Source organism: Protopterus annectens, chromosome 8.part0 (assembly GCF_019279795.1).
Source record: "Protopterus annectens isolate FY-2018-M chromosome 8.part0, PAN1.0, whole genome shotgun sequence".
NCBI lineage: Eukaryota > Metazoa > Chordata > Ceratodontiformes > Protopteridae > Protopterus > Protopterus annectens.
In genome coordinates this window covers 347,920,224-347,941,979 of record NC_056741.1, presented here as the reverse complement: position 1 = coordinate 347,941,979, position 21,756 = coordinate 347,920,224, and the positions used below count along the sequence as shown (strand labels likewise).

The 21,756-nt window shown below is 38.2% G+C and overlaps 1 protein-coding gene across 3 annotated transcripts in view; it reads left to right on the top strand.

Annotated features, from left to right (window-relative positions):
- LOC122808802 (alpha-2-macroglobulin-like) overlaps nucleotides 1-21,756 on the top strand; it is a 476,844-nt gene that overhangs the window by 356,330 nt on the left and 98,758 nt on the right. For all 3 annotated transcript variants that reach the window (XM_044079853.1, XM_044079854.1, XM_044079855.1), the window contains 3 exons: nucleotides 8,963-9,087; nucleotides 14,812-14,902; nucleotides 16,956-17,021. In XM_044079853.1, coding sequence (XP_043935788.1) covers nucleotides 8,963-9,087; nucleotides 14,812-14,902; nucleotides 16,956-17,021 — 282 coding nt within the window. The remainder of the gene's footprint in view (nucleotides 1-8,962; nucleotides 9,088-14,811; nucleotides 14,903-16,955; nucleotides 17,022-21,756) is intronic.

Genomic DNA, 21,756 nt, shown 5'->3' with positions numbered 1-21,756 from the left:
TACATGAAAGTTCCTGTCACACTGCTTGAAAGGTCTGGACAGCTTGACTGAAAAATAAATATGCTCAGTAGTAGAAAGTAAGATATGAGTTGAGCAGTTCAGATTCAGATAAGGACACAACACAAACAACCCAATCTTTCCAGTGAGACAGTTGAGAAGAAGCTAGAGATGATGAAAAGGTCCAACTAGGCGTTTCTCGAAATCATATGATAAGGTCTCAGGAAAGTTGATTTGGGCAGTCCTGTGATGGTTTGAAGTCCAATAAACATTGGTAGTATTGTGCTGGCATAGGACCCAATGATACAAGTGCAAACAGTGTTTAGAGTCACAGAGGGGTTCCCAGTGGGAATGAGTGTGTATGAAGGTTCACCTCTGAGCCCACTATTCATAATGGTGATAGACTACTTTAGCAAACAGTTCAGAGGGGACAGATCTAGAGAAATGCTGTATGCAGACAATGTGGCATTACAGGCAGACTGAACAACAGTGTCAGCAAATGATAGGGGGATGAAATGCAAAACTGAAGGCACACAAGATGAAACTGAACACATATAACATAGCTGTAATGGCAGCAAATGGATGAAATCAGAAGAAGCTGAGAAATTAGATAGAAGGGAAATAGTGGAACAGGTTAACAGCTTCAGGTATTTGGGAGGGGTTATTGCAGGGAAGAGAAGTCTGAACGAGAAGGCCAAAGCCAGAATCAGTGGGGCTGCAACCATCTGGCACAGACTGTAATGGGTACAGTGTGACAGAAGAATGCAAAAGAAGCTGCAAAATTAGACATACAAAACAGTGGTGCGACCAGTACTACTGTATGGTACAGATACCTTAGCAGTGAAAGCAGAGCAGTTGAGGAAGCTAGAGGTGATGGAGATGAAGTGTCTGAAATGGGTGGTGGGATGGACACTGACAGATAAAGAAAAGAGGGCATCAGAACAGAAGCCCATGTAGCTTCAGTTGCAGAGGACAAACAGAACAGATTAAGGTGGTTAAGACACATGCAGAAAAGCAGAAGGCAATCTTGTGGAGATGTTTTGGAACAGACAAGAAGAAGGCAGGAGGAAATGAGGCCATCCATTAAAGAGATGGAAGGACTGTGCAAGAGAAAACCTATGACAGTCAGGCATGACTCAGTTAACCAGAGCTGCTCTACACTTGTTGTCTGTTGCGAGAGGTCCAGGGAGTTTCTGCTGATATCCCAGGCATCCAAGGCTGAAAAAAATAAGTTTAATATTCTACTGCACTTTTCATACTGTGTTTTTTTCAAACTGCTGCATGATTTCTGCTTTTTACTTTTTGCGACCAAATCATTTTCTGCACTTGATTTAACTGTACTGTTACCCTACTAGACAGCATACACTAAATTCAGATCTGCTGAATCTAGACTGTTATTGATACACAAGCACTAAACCAGCCATCTTACACTAGGAAGGGCTTCCCTGCAGCCTTGTGGCAGAAATGTGTAGATCCAGCCTTGTCTGAGTTGGGGATTGCTGTAGGAAAGTTCATTGTGTGCTTTCCTATTGGTAGCTAAGTTTAAAAGTGTTTATTTTCGCTTGTATTTAAGCCTCAAGTATGCATGTCGCTGCACTTTGTGCAGCGGTGGTTAGTAGTGCCCTATATAGACACACAAGCCTTGAAACATAGTTCTTTCCTGGACAACTGTCAGTGGAACCCTCCCAAGCTTCTCTGCTGCACTACAGGCAATTCAGCTGTGCCCAGAGCAGAGTTGCCACACTTATCATTCCTAGCCTTCACTAGAATAAGCCCCTTTGATAGTCATAATACAAAATCTGGTCAAACTAGCCTACTCCCTTCCCTAAGAGTACATACGGTAAAAACCCGGTGTAATGAACAGGCAGTTTCCCATCATCTCTCCAGCCAGCCTGACTGACATGGGCATCCTGAGGCAATGTAGCAATTGCCTCATGTATATTGATAGCCACTTACTCCTAAAACTAACAAATACCCTATGTGAGAGATGTAATTACACTATGAATTGGAGACCATACTCTCACATAGTGACAAACTGGACAGCAAACAGGTTGTCATCATGCACACTTCATCTCTCATACAAAATAAGGACATCACACATAAACCCACATACTTGGAGGTACTCACTAGAAGCTTACCAAAAGATTGGAGACCTCCCAAACATAAACCACTTGCACACATTACAATGCAATAGAAACCACTACACATAATAACCCACACATGAGTGTCTCAGCAAATTAGACCCTAAGGCAATACACATCAAAAGCTAATGTTTTAGTCATAGGTGACTCTATAGTGAGACACATAGATATCCCCCTCATCAGGCTGGAGAAGGAGTGGGTCATGGTCAGCTGCCCTTCAGGTGCCAGGATCCGTTAAGTTACACAAGCACTCAATGCACTCAACAACAAGCACCGTTATGACTCCATCATAGTCTGTGTTGTGATGAATGACTTGAGAGATACCTCTCTGCACTATATGAAGAGGGATATGACTGAACTCTCAGATTATGTGTCCCAGGCAAGTATGAAACTAGCCCTAAGAAGCTTTCTACCCTCACCTAGGACAATGCCACGATATAAACAAAAAATAATTGATTTCAACAATTGGCTTAGCATTTCATGTCAGTCCAGGGGGTCCAGTATCTGTCAGCCTGGGAAGACATTGTTGACAGGCCACCCTGCTTTGACAGAGATGGTCTGCACCTGTCTCCTCTAGGCGTTTGGATACTGGCAAAGACATTTGCCTCCCCCATAGTGCAGGTTTTAGGCAATGTCAAAACAACAAAACTTCTGATGTAACAAAATCTTTTTGAGATAAACTCAAGGTTCTGCGGTTTAATGCTAGGAGCCTAAACAGGAAACTGCACTCCCTGGAAACACTCCTCATCTTGGAAGATGCTGACATCTGTGCAGTCACTGAGACATGATTCAAAGCAACAAAGAGCACCCAGCCATGCAAGGCTACAATGCGTTCCACACATTCAGACCTCAAAATGAGCAAGAAAGAACAAAAGGTGGAGGTGTATCCATCTTTATTAAAACCAAGTACACCTCGAGACTGGTCAAACAGTGTGACACTCTCAAACTACTCCATGTCCAATTACCTATAGGTAAAATACCCTACCACATAATTTCTAGGTATAGGTCCCCCATCATGAACCAAGAAAAGCACACCACATACCTGGACTTACTGGAGTCACTCACCATACAGCCGGACACCTTGGTCGTGGGTGATTCCAACTATCTTTACATCGACTGGGAAACATACATGAGCACAAACATGCTTGCCCAGAGGTTCTTAGATGTTAATAGAAACACTTTGGAACAGTTAGTCAGCACCTCCACAAGGGGCTCAAATGTCCTAGACATAGTATTCACCAACAAAGGGAAACACTGCAGTTCCCCATGTGTGATGCCTTCCCCATTAAGATTGGACCCTAAGTCATCTTGTTTGATGTAACTATTAGGCCTGACACCCCTTCAGGAACAAAAAAAAAAAAAAAAAAAAAAATTTCCAGAGCAAACTACAGCCTACTAAGAGATGGTATAAAAAGTTTCAATCCTCCCTCAATCACAAACAACAATGACTCCTATGCAGAGGCATACACAAATGCCCTGTATAAACATTTAAGCAACTGTATAGACTTGGCTGTACCTAACCAGATCAAAAACAGTTCCTCTGGAAAAAACAAGCCACCCTGGTGGACCTCAAGTATAATAAGGTTATATAACAAGAGGAAGAAACTAAGGTCTAAAACAAGAGGGAAGTGGCTCAGCAGAGGAAGAATTCCCTCCACAGCTTAAACTAGCAAATCACAAATCTTGTCAAGTCCTCTAAAGCTAATTATGAAGCTAAAAAAAGCATCCCTACCTAAGGATAATCATAAGACATTCTTTAACTACATCTGAAATCTAAAAGGGAATGCCCTGCTATGTGCCAAACAGGCAGTGGATGGTACCACTCATACTATACTAGAAGAAATTGCCAACCTGCTAGCTCATAGATTTGGCACAAACTTCATCCCCCTGTCCCACCAGCCATATCCCAAAGCATACCTGACACCATTCCATAGCCTATTATCTCTAGAGAACAGGTCATATCTGCACTCTCCAAGGCAAAAACATGGCTTCACTGGGACCAGATAACATCCCAGGTTGCTTACTAAAGAATTTAAAACAGGATCTAGTGGACCAATTTGGTGCCTGGTTTAACCACAGTCTGAGTACTGGCTATGTTCCAGCAGAGTGAACAGCAACAGTAACCCCCTTGCACAAAGGGGGGCCACAACTGATTCTGGGAACTATAGACCCATAAGTCTAACCAACATCATCTACAAGGCCATGGAAGAATCATCATGTACCTTATCAACAAGAACTTAGGCTTTTAAACTCTAGACCCCACCCAATTTGGCTTTGTTAAGGGTAGATCATGCTTTTTAAACCTGGTAGACTTCTTCAAGAAAGTCACCAAAGCCCTGGATGAGGGAAAACAGTGCACACCACCTAGACTGACCTAGCTAAGGCCTTTAACACAATCCCCCACTTAGGTATTATAGAGAAATTCTTCCAGCTGGGGACTAGCCCTTATGTCACTAGATGGGTTGCCATTTAGCTCACCGAATGAAGACATACTGATAAAGTTGGTGACTCCACCTTTAGCAATAGACCAGTCACCAGTGGTGTACCATAAGGATCTGTGCTGGGCCCTTTACTGTTTGGAATCTATTTCTTGGAAGTTCAGGCAACGTAGATGGCCTTTGGCTAATCAAATTCACTGATGATTGCAAACTGGGTGCAATCATTGTGTTCCCCAACAATGTTAACATACTGGAGAAGAGACTAAAGCAGACAGATGATTGGTGCCAAAAAATGCATCATTCCTTGCTAATTACAGTAATGACAGCACCCCCTAAGTTCAAACCCAGTGGTACGAAATTTGGGTACACAGGTTGATAACAATCTGAATGTCGACCACCAAGCTTCCACAGTAGTGAGGAAAGCCTTCTACACTGCACATCACATAAGTAAGGGTATTGCATCCAGGTCTAAGGATGTTATAACTGTACTCAACCCTCATCAGACCATTAATTGCAACAGCTGAAGAGATCCCAGAGGTTTCTCACCACGAAATTACAGGGCTTCCAAACCATGACTTACATGGAAAGACTGAAAGCCCTGTTACTGTACTCTGTATCCTCTAGGCTGCTGAGAGGTGATTTGTGCCTGGCCTACAGGGCAGTCTCTGACCCTGCTGGAAATGCTGTACATCTACAAATCAAATGGCACAAAAGAGTCCCTCACTCTAGGGATCTTAACTTAGCTTGTAACATAAATAGCACATGCTGGAGAGACAGATACATCTCCCAGAGACTGACACACCTCTGGATTAAACTCCCAATTCACGTGAAGCAGACCTCCTCCCTGACCCTATACAAATGCAACCTAGATAAATGTATGGGTGATTGCAAATTCACCCCAGGGGTGGTGTCCATGTCCCTCATTCACAGGGGTAGTCGCTGTTGACAACAGACTTATTCTGTGAATGTCACCCATCTAACCTAGGACAATTGGGGCAACTTGAAATATCATGGCTTGGCTTGTAAGGGGTCTAAGGCCGTTAGCCTAGTAACCTCCTATGAACTATGGGAAAAGGTGGGAGAGTATCACTGAACAGAGACCAATACTGACAGCTGATGTGATACCCTGACCCAATGTAGAAAATGAGAAAAAGGGGGTTGATAATGAAGAAGTGTAATTAAATACTGCTACTGTTTACTGGTGTGCTTAGCCAAACAGGTGCACACATTTGTGGGTCAGCTACAAATGCTGGTCTGCTAGTTGTGTGCTGCAAACTTCCTCATTGCCACTTCCTGTAATTATCGACTGCCCTAACTCTCAGTAACCTGATCTTAGTGAACTACCTAGCTCTCCCACCACACCAACCCTACTGATGTACATAACCCTAACAGAACCCTAATTCTTTACTCTAGAACTCCTACCCAGTTCCTAACCCAAGCCATAGCACTTCTGTCCCTAAATCTGATGTCTCCAAGCACTCATTACCACCAAATTTCTACAACTGCTTCTTAACCTTAAACCCAGTTGCTGCTACATAAACCCCTGCCACTCCCTATGCCTTAAGCCCCCCCTCTGTAAACCTAAATCTCCCTTCCTATTAGTACTAAAATGCACTTTCACCTCTAAACTATCTTTCCATGGCTGCCACTCTTTACCTGAACATGTAGTTATGTTTGGGCTTGGGAGGCTTACCATCAGAGCTACAAGACACCCGAGTCCTGGTTGCAAGGTAGTGGCATTCGACTGCCTGGGACTCAGGTGCTTGTAATAGACCCTTAGGTTTGTGTGTATGTCAATTTCCTTATATGAGTCTCACTCAGTTTTCTTGTTTTCTGCTGTTAATTGAAACCAGGCATTCATAGAAGGCCACCATATACACCAACCATTTCCTGTGTGAACAAAAATAGCTCCTTGAAATGTATGCTCATGCAAGATTTTATCTGAACTATGCAGAATTATTGGGGGTTTCAGATTTTCTTGACTGTGTATTTTCTCCCTCTCTATATCCAGGAGGATATGTCATCATACATGCTTTTACTTATTTTCATATCATCCTGATGTAGACACCATTACACTTGCCCTTCATGGATCGTACTTCTTAGCTCAGTCACAGGTACATGGGTTGAAAGGTACTTAACTAGGCTGTTATCTGTGAGGATCTTAAAAAGCCTAGCTTTACATTCCCATGGTAATTTTTAGGCCTTATGTTTTGTGTAGTTGAAATTAACATAGCTGCACAGTAATATCAAGACAACTTAATAGGAAGGCTAAATATGTAAAACAATTTATTTCATGAAGTATTTTAATGTGTTTTATTTGGTTCCTCTCTGAAATGCTGACTTCCTGAAAACTGATGTTCCAAATGAATGACAGAAAAAATGCCTGAAATTCAAATGATCGAAAAACTCCTTTCTTCTTATTTGTTGCAGGGGGCAAGCCCCTCCTTCCCCTCAAACTTATATACACCAACTTCATGGTCACACAAACTCACATAAGGGAGAAATCTCTCTAAATAAATGAATCATTGCCAATGCAAAATTAGAAATTGCACTGGAAATGATTTTTTTATGGGATATACTATTCGGCGCTATGCCATTTACCTTTGTTTTTCTGCAGGCTAGAGTCATTTTATTTACTTGTGTACTTAAATGCTAGAATACAGTTAAATAAAGCTGGATATAGCAGTTTTTTCTTTTAGGTAATATTATTTGTTACATTTTTACTTCATAATGTTGTGTCTTTCTTTAAACTATTAGTTCCTTTCTTTTCCCACAAAATTAAGTAAGTGAAGGACACAGGAAAAATATAAGCAAAAGTTTGTGACTGCAGAGAGATATCTATATTTCATTTTGACAACTGGCCTGTTGCAGGCATACAAATGGTTGGTTGGTGGTCTTGGTTATGTTTTCATTAGCTTTTTTATGTTTGAAGTTGTGGCACTTTTGTATGAAGACAGTTGTTAACACATTTTTGAGAGCAACTGGATTTTTGAAAGTGGTGATATTTTTGAGAATGGTGATTTCACCTTAACTTGTAATGATTTACTTTCCACCATGTTTTTCTTTCTCTTACCTATTATTTTACTATTAGCTGTTTGTTTTGATTGTGGATTGTTTGTTTACTCATGGACATCTGAAATAAATAACATGAAGAAACTTTGTTTGTTTCTTTTTTTTTTTGCTTTCTATATTCCCATTCATATTACTTATGGTTAATGGTGATTTCTTCCAGCTTCCAGCAGAGGTCAGATTGCTGAGTCTCATACCACAACCTTCCCAAAGAACAAAGATGTTCAAATGCCCTGGGATCTCTATCACTTCTGTTAGCCCATTAACATAAGGCTGAGTATCGTCCTGCAGCATTGCAGGTGGGAGGTTGTTTTCTGCACCACCTAGCTGGCTACTTTATTTTTTTTCTGAATTTTCTGTCTATCACCATCATCATTCACTCCATGGATTACTGTATTTAAATATGTTTTTAACTGGTACCTTGTTTTCTTCAGTGGTTTGTATCTCTGAGAGCAAACTTGAATTTTTCCGTATCGATTGTATAAAATTATACTGTAATTGCTTGCTAATGCATTCCTCAGTCACATTTTTTGTTAGAATTAGTCCACATGAAGTCCTCCTCATCTGCTAAAGTACAGTGAGGCAGTGTGAGTGTGTTATGCAGCACATGTATAACAGATGATCATGTCAAAAATGGCCATTATTATTATTATTTGAGAGAAACAGGTCAAAGGTTGTTCACCCCTGAAGAGTTTTCCAGATCAGAAATGTGATATTAGCTCCCTGCATAACACTGGGATCTTTGTTGCTGAAGGTGAATGCACTTAATTGGAACTAGAGACGAACTTTTCAAGAGCAGTAAGAACAACTCTTTGTTTAGCAGTTCATAGGTTCATAGGTTCATAGGTAGGTACTAGGCTATCTGCCCTAGCGCATTTATAAGCCTAGCCAGAATTTGTTGGCTTTCACCTCCCTTTTAGACTAGATTCCCGAGCCTCTGTGCAGCAGGGCCATAGAAGTGATCCCAGGAGCAAATTTATGATTACCCATCCACTCGTCAAGATTTCTCTTGAAGAGGGTCAGCGAGGGGCTCTGTCTAACATGGACTGGGATTCTATTCCAGAGTGCAGGAAGCCTTTGAGATATGAATCTATCCCTCCAGCATGTCCTATTTATTGTTGTGTTAAGGTTTAAATCCCTGGAGCGTGTAGCTCTAGTGGATTTGGTTTTCTTGAGGTGGAGCATGTCGAACAATTCCGGGTTGGACATGGCCTTTCAAATAATGCTTTGCTCTCATATTTTCTGTTTACCCTGTTTTTTCTGTTGCAGTGCAGTCTTAACTAACATATTGAATAAAATGTTACTTTTTTCACTTAGACTACTCTAAAGTACAACATCCCCCCACCAAAGGATAAAGATGCCTTTTCCGTTGAAGCTCATACCATTCCGGCAGAATGCACAGAAGAATCAAGAGTTAGATTTGACATAGAGCTTACTATGAGGTTAGTGTCTTTACATCACTGCTTTCACTAAGACCTTTCATTAATGGATAGTGATAATATAGAGGTATAATTAGTTTCTGGAGCACTTTCCAGTATCATATGTCCTTGTGCAAAGGTGAAACTTTATAATGAATAACTAACATGACGTCAATGTAAACACAACTGTGTCATGCTATTCAGAAATAAGTTTGTTGAAGTTGAATGCTAGAGATGTCATTTCTGTTATTTGCAAATGAATCATCTGACTGTAACTTCCAAGATTAACCTAAGTGTGAAGCTGATGTACTGAAGATTGTCATTTCCAACTCTGAGATCATGTTACTCCCTTTGGAAAGTAGTGGAGTTCTCTATTTAGGAGGTGTTTGGGGCAAAATGGCTGCCCTTAATGGAGAAGATGTAATACCTGGACATTTTCCCCATAAGTAACAGCAAGTAGAAAGCATGAGATTAATAAGCAGATCCTGGAAGTGGGCTCGGTCTTGCAGGGGTTCAATTGATCTTTGGAGGGGATTTCCAAGAGAAAATTCTTTGTACAGTTGCTGCTAAGCATTGCCGTCCATACCTGTATGTACAACAGGGGTTAGTAACTAGAAGAATCAGATCATGTGCACAAGCAAGAGTTAAAGAGTAGAACCCCTTGCTGTTTTAGACTAAAACAATCCACACAAACTGTTTCATGTATCTTATGTCTTCTGGATAACTCTCTTTGGAGTTGTAATATGTGAGGCACACTTGGAAGACATTCCAGAGCTAAAACAAACAGGACAGACTATCTCTGTCATTTACAGAATTTCTCTCAACTGCCATAATTACCAAATGTAAGCTGGTCAGTTAGCTAGACAGAGAGAAATTCTAATTCAGAGACATGGATAGCCACAAAGAGAAAGACCTCATTGGTGTCTCATTATCATGTCTTTGAAATGGACATTGCTGTCAGTCAGACCTGAGTGTGCCAGTGTTCTCACTAGCAGGCTGATGCACTGCGGGCAAAGGCTCACTGCACACACACACACACACACACACACACACACACACACACACACACACACACACACACACACACACACACACATCCATCTAGGCTCTCAGCTCCATATCTAAACCCTCTACTAGGACCACTGAGACAGACATACACTTATACACATGCACATGTACATAAATATAGGCATACATACATACATACATACCTATCCATGCAGCCTCTCATTCTTGACACTTACACCCCCCCCATGCACACACCAATAGCTTTTCTAATATATATATATATATATATATATATATATATATATATATATATATATATAGCATATAAAATATATGGAGAGAAGTGCTTAAAATAAGTTCAACTTCAAAATGTTGACAACTGTGTAATCGACTGAATATGGTCGACTAGGCAGTTACTGAACATATGTGTGAGAATGCACAAATTCAGGGGCTGGGAAATTAGCCTTTATCTCATGTTTGTTCAATTTTGGAGTTAGTATATATAATGACCAGGAGTGTGGGGGTGCAGATGGTCTTGCCCCCCTGCAAAATACAGTATTTTATTTTTTGTCTTAATGTCCTCATTTCCTCGTGCCTTTTTCATGTCTCTTGCCAAGTCTTCTATACCAAATTATCTTCTGTGCTCTTGGACGTGACCAAACCAGTGTAATCTGTACTCCTTGACCTTCTCTGCAATTGAGGCTACTTTAACTTCTACTGTGATGCCGTCACTTCTTTGTTTGTTGCACAGTGTTCATCCTACTACCCATCTCAGCTACTTTATTTTGATCACCTCGACCTTCTTCAGCTGCTCTATCCTCACTGCCTAAGTTCCTGTGTAATTTTGATCACCTCGACCTTCTTCAGCTGCTCTATCCTCACTGCCTAGGTTCCTGTGTCATTTTGATCACCTTGACCTTGTTCAGGTGCTCTGTCCTCACTGCCTAAATTCCTGTGTCATACAAAACACAGGTATTACCACTATTTTCTAAATCGTACTTTTTAGCTTCTCTGGCATTGTTCTATCACACACTGCCTCTGACACTTTGCACCAGTTGGATGCAGCCCCTCTGATTGCAACGTTGATGTCTTCATTCAGACTTCCATTCTTCTCAATCACACTGCCCTTATACTAGAAGGTGTTAACCTGTTCCCCTAGTTTGTCTTCTATCTCAATTTTTCATTTTTTTCTGATTTTGCCAGTTGACTGTCATGACCAATATTTTGTTTGTATTCAGTTTCATTCTGTCTGCCTTCCATTTTACATTCCATTCCCCTAAAAAAAAGGCTGAAGTTTCAGTTCATTGTCTGTTTGCAATGCCTTATCTTCTGCATGCAGCAGTTTTGTTGATCTGCCCCTTGGAACTTGTTTGCTAATGCAGTCCATCACCAGTATAAGCAGCAGTGAGCTCAGAGCCGGACCTTGATTCATACCCAGTCCCACTGGGAACCCCTCTCTGAGTCCAAACACTGTACAATATATAATGAATATTTGAAATGTATCTCTTATTGTATTGCATTGCATCAGAAACCTGACTGCAGGATAAAGCGCTATGTAGTCTTAGTAAATATTAATGCAATACGGTTGGTAAAATTATTTGACTGTATTATACTGTATTCCTTTCAATGCAATATTTCTTACATACATTTTGGATTTTTATAGTAATTTAAGGAAAAGTTTTCACTTAAATATAGTGTCTCTAAATGTTAGTGGTCAAAGTTATGTGGAATTTACTACAATTAATAATACAGTCATTATGATGACTTATGACACCATGAAGAAAAATAAAAAATGATGTATACAGTGATAACCACCAAGAAATATGGCCAGTACAATGCATGAAACATAACTTTATTAAAATAACAAACAAGTTCTCTCTCTCTCTCTCTCTCTCTCTAGTGTCTCGGTAATAATGCCTTTACAGAGTATACTTTATAGATTTGCTACATCCCTTAAATACAATCACTCTTAAAATCATTATTCAATTAAACAATTACAGCAGCTACATCCCTTAAATACAATCACTCTTAAAACCATTATTCAATTAAACAATTACAGCATTCATTAAGACATACATTTCCAGTATGCATTAATTAATGCAGTAATTGTTTAATTGAATAATGGTTTTAAGAGTGATTGTATTTAAGTGATGTAGTGATGTATACAATGATAACCACGAAGAAATATGGCCAGTACAATGCATAAAATATAACTTTATTAATATATGGCCAGTACAATGCATAAAATATAACTTTATTAAAATAGCAAACAAGTTCTCTCTCTCTCTCTCTCTCTCTCTGTAGTGCCTCAGTGATAATGCCTTTACAGAGTATACTTCATAGATTTGCTACATCCCTTAAATACAATCACTCTTAAAACCATTATTCAATTAAACAATTACAGCATTAATTAAAGCATACATTTCCAATATGCTTTAATTAATGCTGTAATTGTTTAATTGAATAATGGTTGTAAGAGTGATTGTATTTAAGGGATGTAGTGATGTATATGATGATAACCACCAAGAAATATGGCCAGTAGAATGCATAAAATATAACTTTATTAAAATAACAAACACGTTTTCTCTCTCTCTCTCTCTCTCTCTCTCTCTCTCTCTCTCTCTCTCTCTCTCTCTCTCTCTCTAGCGCCTCGGTAATAATGCCTTTACAGAGTATGCTTCACAAATTTGCCTATGTAACAATATGAGTGAAGGAAGAGGCTAATAAAGTGGCAAATGTTTGCTAATAGAGGGTATGGAGAAGGTATGGTTATCCATAGTTATAATAAAGTGTTTAATAACAAGATAAATAAAGAAAATACTTATAAAGGTAATATAGCAAAGAGAAAGGAGTTATTTAAATATGTTTCAGAAAAAATGTATACTATGTCTCTAAATATACTCTATTTTCAGAAAAGCAAGCTCAATTGTTACAAAAGTATTGGAAAATTGTTAAAAGAGAAGTTTCTTCCTTGAAGAAAATTACATTGTTATTTTCATACCAACGTGGTCGTAGTCCTAAAGATTTCTTTGTTCGTAGTACTTATAGAAGACCACAGGAAATGGTTACTAAAGGAATTAAATGGGGTGGATTAGTCCCTTGTGTGAAGTGTACAATATGTAAATATATAGTACCAACTTTTAATACTATTAATGGAATTAAGTTCCATACACAAGGGCATTTTTCTTGTAAGAGTACAGACATTATTTATGCCATAAAATGTTCTTGTCATAGTTTATATGTAGATGAAAGTAAAAGAAGTCTTGGAGAGAGGGTTAAAGAACATATAAGAGACACCAGGAATAATAAATCTACTAGCCCTTTAGCAGAACATTTTAATCAATTACATCAGGGAGACTTTAGTGAACTAAAAGTAACAATACTTAAGCAAGTAAAAACTGATTATTTGAGTGAAGATACAATTAAATATGTATTAAGGAAAAAGGAATCTGTTTTTATATTAAAGTACAATGCTTTACATCCCAGGGGCATGAATAAGGAATGTAACAGGAAAAGTTTAATTGAATAAGCCCTGTAGGATAGTTTTTTAAAGTATAACAAGTCTAATTGATTAATTGTTTTATTGTTGGATTGGTAATGAATTTAATTATTTGGTGAATGATTTCATATAAAAGCAATTGTTTTTTAAAAAGTATTTACTCTGTAAAGGCTGTTTTAAGCCGAGGCGCTAAGACAAATTTAATTCTTGTGCTTTCAAAGTTTTATATGCTGTTTTTACATTTGCTGGAGAGAAAATAAATTCTTCTGGAGGTATAATTCCTGGTCATTTGTGATAAAATACAAGTTTTTTGGTTCTAGTGGAGTTCATCAGAAAAGAAGAAGTGTTGAATAGGCAGTTCATTTATCTTTATACAAGAAGTTAAAATATGGACACAGTTTTTAATTTTAATTAAATATGATCTTTTGGGAAACTCATTTCCGTCAGAATGTTTTATTTACCCTGTACTTGAGCATGACAAGAAGTTGATTGCAAGCTATTCTTGGTTTGTAGGATATATTATTTCACACTTTAGATATTATGCCTCCCTATTTTTAATTGTAGTGATGTGCAGTTCTTTCCACTTGCCAAAATGATGTGTTGTTTACAAAGATCTTGTTCCCATTTGTTTTACTAGGAACACATATGTTTTAAACTGTGAAACATTGTAAAGTGTTGGAACTTGGAGTGCTGTGGAGACTGAGTGACTAGAAGTCAATATTTTATACTAACTAAAGATTGCCATTTCTTGAAAAATTCATAATTCTCTAAGGTATGGCAATCCTGGAGATGATATATAACCTCAACAGGTGCAGGGTATCTTGTCTTCCTACAACAAGAAATTTAAAGAAGAAGAGCAATGTTTGATTTTTGCTTCAAAAATCAATGCTGATATTGCATTTGTGGTCATGGATGGGATATTAACTGTAGCAAGCTGCTTGATTGTTACATGTAAACAGCTTGCTAGAATTTACAACTTTTCAAAGACTTTTTTATTTCCCTCAACTTAAAGTTGAAGGGGTAGCAGTTTCGTGAACTGCACCATGTCCCAGATGACCCAGTCATGGTTCTGGTTTTGGAGATACTACAAGTTCTGTGTTTCATGTGCACAGAACCAGTTTGATAACAGCTACCCATCGTTCTTTATTGTCCATTGTCTGAGATAAATATGAATGCAGTTTATAAACATCAGTAAACGTCAGTATTGCTGTTTAATTCTATTTTACTTGCTTTTATCTTAGATATACTGGAAAGCGTATCATCTCTAACATGGCGATTGTTAATGTAAAAATGCTGTCTGGATTCATCCCAGTCAAGAAATCTGTTAAAGCTGTAAGTAGCTTTGTAACGTTTTAACAAGTAGCACATTATATCTGCATGTCTTAGTCATGTAGCTACCACGCTATTATCCTAGACGTTGATCTAGGCAGTATTCCAAAGTAATCAACATCACTGGACTTATCCAAGTTATTTCAACATTAGCATCACTGACAAAAATACAAGCACATGCAAAAGTAAAAAAAGCTTATACTTTGCTGTTACTGTACGGGTAAACATAGTGCCTGCCATTTTTGGTATGTTATCATCTCTGTTAACATGCAAAGTGCAACTTGGATGATAGATAGATAGATAGATAGATAGATAGATAGATAGATAGATAGATAGATAGATAGATAGACAGATAGATAGGTGTAGATCTATATCTGTATAGATAGATGGACAGATATACATATAGGAGTGATGCATTTGATATGACTCATTTTATGTAATCACAAAATATCTAAAAATTTAATTTAAAACTTGTTTTAGTCTAATCACATTTGATAGAAAAATATACCAGGCTATGCAGAATTAATTCTGGTGTGGCACAGAATAATAACAGTTAGTAGGCAAGCTAGTGTAGTGCACCATTTGTATCTTGCTAATACTCACCCACATATTGTACCTCCATGTTTGCAAGTTTATTCTTGTACATCAGCAGTGATTTACTACATGTGTTTTTTCTATTTTCTCTGTGGTGTGACCATGGAGTTAGTATATTTAAGTAAGAGATTTTGGAGGAAGATAGGTCTGCCTCAAGGGGGTGCAAGAGGTCTTGTCTCTTTGGGGAAAAAAAATTGTAGGGGTATTTGCTGTATATTACATTTTAGATTAAATGTGATTCAATTAAATGTATTTTAGATTACATTTTTAGATATTTCAAGATTAGATAAGAGTCTTAGCTTAAAAGTAATGCATTCATATGTATCTGTGCATGTGTGTGTGTGTGTGTGTGTGTGTGTGTGTGTGTGTGTGTGTGTGTGTGTGTGTGTGTGTGTGTGTGTGTGTGTTTATATATATAAATATATATATATATATATATATATATATATATATACATATATATATATATATATATATATATATATATATATATATATATATAGCTATATGGATCTACTACTTTTCACCGAAAGCACATTTCACTGAAAACCAAATTAGTGTGCACTTTTCACTGAAAGCACAATTCACCGAAAACACATTTCACCGAAAGTGATATATGGCCTTTTCCCCACTGTAGTGCGACCCTGGAGTTAGTATATATAGTAAGGGGGTGGTGTGGGGGGCACCACCCCCCACATTGGGGGGTGTGGGGGGCATAGCCCCCACATATTTTATGTATATATTATTGTCAGAGAACAGTAATATATTGCAATTACATATATCCATGTATATAATTGTAAATATTCAAAATATGTGGGGGGTGTAGGGTGGTGCCCCCCCCCCCCTTACTATATATACTAACTCCAGGGTCGCACTACATGGGGAAAAGGCCATATAACACTTTCGGTGAAATGTGTTTTGGTCAAATGTGTTTTCCGTGAATTGTGCTTTCAGTGAAAAATGCGCAGTGAAATGTTTTTCAGTGAAATGTGCTTTCAGTGAAAAGTAGTAGGTCCAGCTATATATACATACATACATCAATATGAAAGAGGGCATTTCTCTCCAAAGGCAAGGCTGTGGTCATGTTCTATATCTATATCTATTTCAGTCTATTTCTGTTTTGCAGGTCCTTTATTCACTTGTTCATGTATCACTGTCCCAGTTTGTTGTCCTGCAGCTGGCGTCTCTTTGAGGAAGAGATTCTACAGCTCATCTTCAGAAATTGAATATATTAGTCTAGTTAAACTGTTCTAGTATAGAGAAATGACACGTGCTATGCTAAGAAGGGTTATGGATGAGAAAATGGATGTGTTGCTGTTCTGTGGTGCACCTCATCAGAACATGATACAGAAAATTGTAGTTTGCTTCAGAAACTAGCACCAACTCTTTTGATATAAATGGATTATGTGAGGGAGCAATTAAAAAAAGGAAAATTGAACTTTGATACTTTTTTGCCTTTCAGCTAAGCCATCCATTGCTGAAGAGGACTGAAGTTAAAACAAATGTTGTCATCATCTACCTGGAAGAAGTGAGTATGGACTACTTGCCATCTGTGCTGTATAGTAATTATGGTTAAGGTATCAGTGAGGCTATCACACACACACACACACACACACACACACACACACACACACACACACACACACACACACACACACACACACATATATGCATTTATTTAAACATTTCAGTATCTAAACAACATCCAGCCATCCTCATCCCCTTTTCCCTTTGTCCACATGGGTCAGGGTGCCACTTTATCATAATTTATGTAAAATATGTAAAAAAAACATTGCATACTAAGGCATTCTATTTAGTCATTAAGCATTTGTTAACCAGATAAATGAAGTGATCCTTTTCATACAACCTTAAAATCACACTTCCAGTGACAGATTTCGGAAACAGCACTTACTCATGCAGCAGTGATGATGACATTTCAGCTTACTGTGTTTTAGAAACTTTTGCAATCAGTCATTGATTGTGACCATTTAAACTGTGTCCAGTGTTACACAATGGATTTCACAGAAATGATTCTGTGCTATTGTACTTTTATTTACCACAGTGAAGTGTTTCTCTGAGATATACTATATGTGCCATTAACACCCAGTATGAAAATTATGACACGTTACTTGTGATTCTGTGATACCTTTTGTGGTATTGTACTTTGGTGTCACGTGTAGGGGCAGTGCTGTACAACATTTTTATCCACTCAGAAACACTTGCCTATTATAAATATTTATGTCTTACACTAGTATAAAACTCCATTTGAAAGTAAATCTGGGAATTTTTCCTCACACAGTGTCTATTATGGGAAATGCTGTACTATATAATTTGAAGATGGTGTTATACCATTTCACATTTTATACTTTATGACAGTTAGTACTCCAAAAATTAAGAGCACCCACCTGCAATTAGAACCATGTAATATATTTATTAGCCATAGTTGGTAATTACTCTGGATCAAAAGCAGTGTAGAAGATATGTGGAGTCTGCTATGCATTAAGGTTAATTATTTAGGGTTCCTGTTGTAAAAGGAGAATATGTTTACTCCTCAGAATTCTAAAAAGCTATTTACAGGCAGTACTGAAAAGGGCAAGTAAGGAGTTAGTAACAAAGTGACACCAAGATTCGTGCCACCATCCCATGCATTATTCATATTTTCATATTTATGTTCATATTTTCATAATAGAGAGACCTAAATACTATTGAGAGATATGGCATGAAATGCCATGGTGGGAGACAGGAAAATTCATTGTCAATGCCCCATTATATCTACAATGTTAAATTGTCCCACAAACTGTGGAAAGTTAATCAACCAGCTTTGCAGTACAAATAAAGGGTCTATATTATATTATTGTACGCTTACAACAGCGAATGACAAATAATCGACCCCATGTAAATGAAAGTTTACAATGTCAAAACCTCAGAGCAGCGCGCTTTACCAAAATAAAAAAACAAAACAAAAAAAACAAACAAAAAAAAAAAAACTTTAAAACATTATATAACATGGTGGGCTTTGCCCCCCACACCCCCACTTAAATAAACCAACTCCGAGATCGCACTACTGTGCTGAAAATGGCAAAGTAATGAAAGCGGCCAAGCAAATTTTTTCCCAGGGAAATAATTCCTTGAAAAGCAGCTTCGCTATTTTGCCTTTTTGCTCTTTTCGGTTCGATCAAAATGCATTCGGCAAACTGCGTCTGCGATCTGGTAATAGGAACCCGAAATAAATGCTAACTATGCAAACAACAATTACAAATTGATTCTCTAACCATCAACATATGAAATTAAAAATTTAAAACAAAATATAAGAATATAATAAGATTAACCAAAACAGACACAAGAGAAGTAAGAGAAAATGAAGGCAAGGCCCCTTAAAATATATAGGAAGGAAGGAAAGTAGGTAATAAGAGTTAACCAAACTAAGTTCACAGGTTCATAGGTTTATATGTGTGTACTAGGCTAACAACCACTAGAGCTATTTTAAGCCTAAAGTCAAAAAGGCTGCCAGCACCCAGAATGAATGTATCCATTAACCATTTATTCATATGTTCTGACCCAAATAAACAGACCGGTTTCGGCACAAAGCCTTCTTCAGTGATAGCATAACATTCCATAAACTGACTTACTATAGCCATAAGATAATTGGCTAATAAGAAAATAAGTGAGGATGATTACACATTTAAAGGTTGTTGTTGTATCTTTCAACTTTTCCCGGTTAGGGGTCACCACAGCGGAACTCCGGTCCGCTAATGATTGGCAGTAGATTTTTATGTACCGAGTTGCCGGCTCTGATGCACAACCTTCAATGAAGGTACGCCCATTCACGCATGTCTCTACACAGAAGACGCTTTAGCTGAGAATGGAACAGGACAACATCTTACTGTGAGGCGACAACGCTACTGCAGCACCACCACCGCAGTAAATAAAAAATAAAAATGAACATAAAAGTCAACTGATTTTTATGTAAACATACTGAAAACAGAAACATTAATCATATCTAAATATCTTGATATATTACACTGTAAAAGCAAGCTAGCCTGATTAAACAACTTGTAAATATATATCATCTTATAGGTTCATAGGTTGGTACTAGGCTATTGGCCCTAAGGCCTATGCAAGCCTAGCCATGACAATTCCCTGGAAATCTTTTCCCACAATATTTACTTCTCTGGGCCCCTGTCTAGCAGAGTGACTGACATGATCCCCGGGGTGAATTTCCTATCTCCCATCCAATCATCAAGGTTCCTTCTGAAGAGGGCCAATGAGGTGCTCTGCTTGACATGTATGGGCAGTCTATTCCAGAGTATGGGGAGTCTCTGGGTCAGGAACCTATCCCTCCAGCATGTTTTGTTCATTGTGATGATAAGGTTTAGATCCCTGGAGTGTGTGGCTCTGAGGGATTGGTATTTCTTTAAGTGGAGCATGTCCAAAAGTTCAGGGTTTGACATGGCCTTGTATGTTAAGCAGAGATCGCCTCTGAGTTTTTTTAGACGGTCAGCATATGGTATCTTCTTTAGGCCTGTGATTCTTTTAGTGAGGTATTTCTGTGGCCTTTCTAGCTGTTGCAGATATCTTGTGAGGTACATACCAAATGGGGCATTATACTCTATAATGGGTCTAATGAGGGATGAGTACAGTGGGACAATGACCTCCTTTTTTCTGGATGAAAAGCCCTTAGTGATGAGGTGTGCCACATAGAAGGATTTCCTGACTGTTGTGGTGATGTGGGTATCGAAAGTAAGACCACTGTCCACTTGTGTCCCTAAGTCTCTCATCACACTTTTGATGTTTAGTGTCCTGCCACCTATGTGGTAGTTCATGGGTACATGTTTTTTTCCAAAGGGGATGACTATACATTTCTTGGCATTAAGCTTGAGCCCATGGCTCTGGCTCCAGGCATCTGTTTCTGTAAGGCCCTTTTGTAGAATATCCACATCATTTGGGGATTCAATAATGGCTCCCAGTTTGCAGTCATCTGCAAACTTTGTTAGCAAGAGTCCCTTAGTGTTGGCCTGTACTTCAGAGAAAATGATAAATTAATTATAAATGATTATTAAGACCCAGGTTAAATAACCCCCCAAGTCTAATAATCCAGGCCTTTTCTTTGCTGTTAAACATATCGTGCCATCCAAATGTATTAATATTGTCACCCCTAATGGCACCAATAATTTGAAAATGAACCTTTGCGCTGGTGCGAGACAATACATGTTTATATAAAGCACTAGATAGATGTTTGTTCCTAATGTCACTAAGATGTTCTGACATCCTGATCCTCAATGGTCTTGAAGTCTGCCCAATATAAAAGGCAGAACAGGAACAGGTGGCAAAATATATGACCCATTTGGTTCCAAAATTGCCAAAACATCTAATCTAAAAAACTTTTCTTGTATTCCTGCTGGATAATTCTTTAGATTTCCTCATATAAACACAAAATGAACAATGACAACAAGGGAAGGAACCCCTTAGTTGTTCACCAGAAAGTGTGAGTTGTATACCACCCATATTCCTTTGTCTTCCCTTTTTATGTAGATTCAGATATGATCCCAAGGTACGACCTCTCCTATATGAAAACTGGCACTCTGAGGCAAGATTATTGGTTAAAGCTGGATTAGCTAGTAGGATATTCCAATTACTTTTAATCACATTTCTAATAACATCAATATTCCTACCAAATGTGGTCACAAATCTAATGGGCACCACCCTGTATTGTTTTTTTCTTTATAACTAAGCAACTCATTTCTGTTAAATTGTTCCGCCCCATAAATAGGTCGGCATACCATTTAGGAAAAGGAGACCAAGGTCTATGCTGAAAAAGTCCAAGACAAATTTCAGCAGTACATCAGGGGAGGAATCCTCCACCACAGAACCTGAACATGTACTTATTCAAGAGTCCCCAGTGCATAAGAAAACAAAAAGTATGGATCACCCTTTAGGGTTAAGTGACACGGGGGGGGTAGAAAACATAGGCACAGATACAGTCAAGAATTTGGAAACACTATTGGATGTACTGATACAGAAATAAATGTTTACCAAAATGTACATAATAATTCCTCTGTGTCATTGACTGAAACACAATTAAAAGTACTTGATAAAGGATTATCTTTTGTTCCTGGCTTTTTTGTTAATGAGTATAATTTTGTACAGGATGTGTTGTCATTTTGTCGCCTTCTTAACTTGAAATTGTTTTTTGGGGATAAAGATAATACGCAAAGATCTACTGATTTTTGTTTTCGAAAATCCACTTTTCAGCCATCTATGGA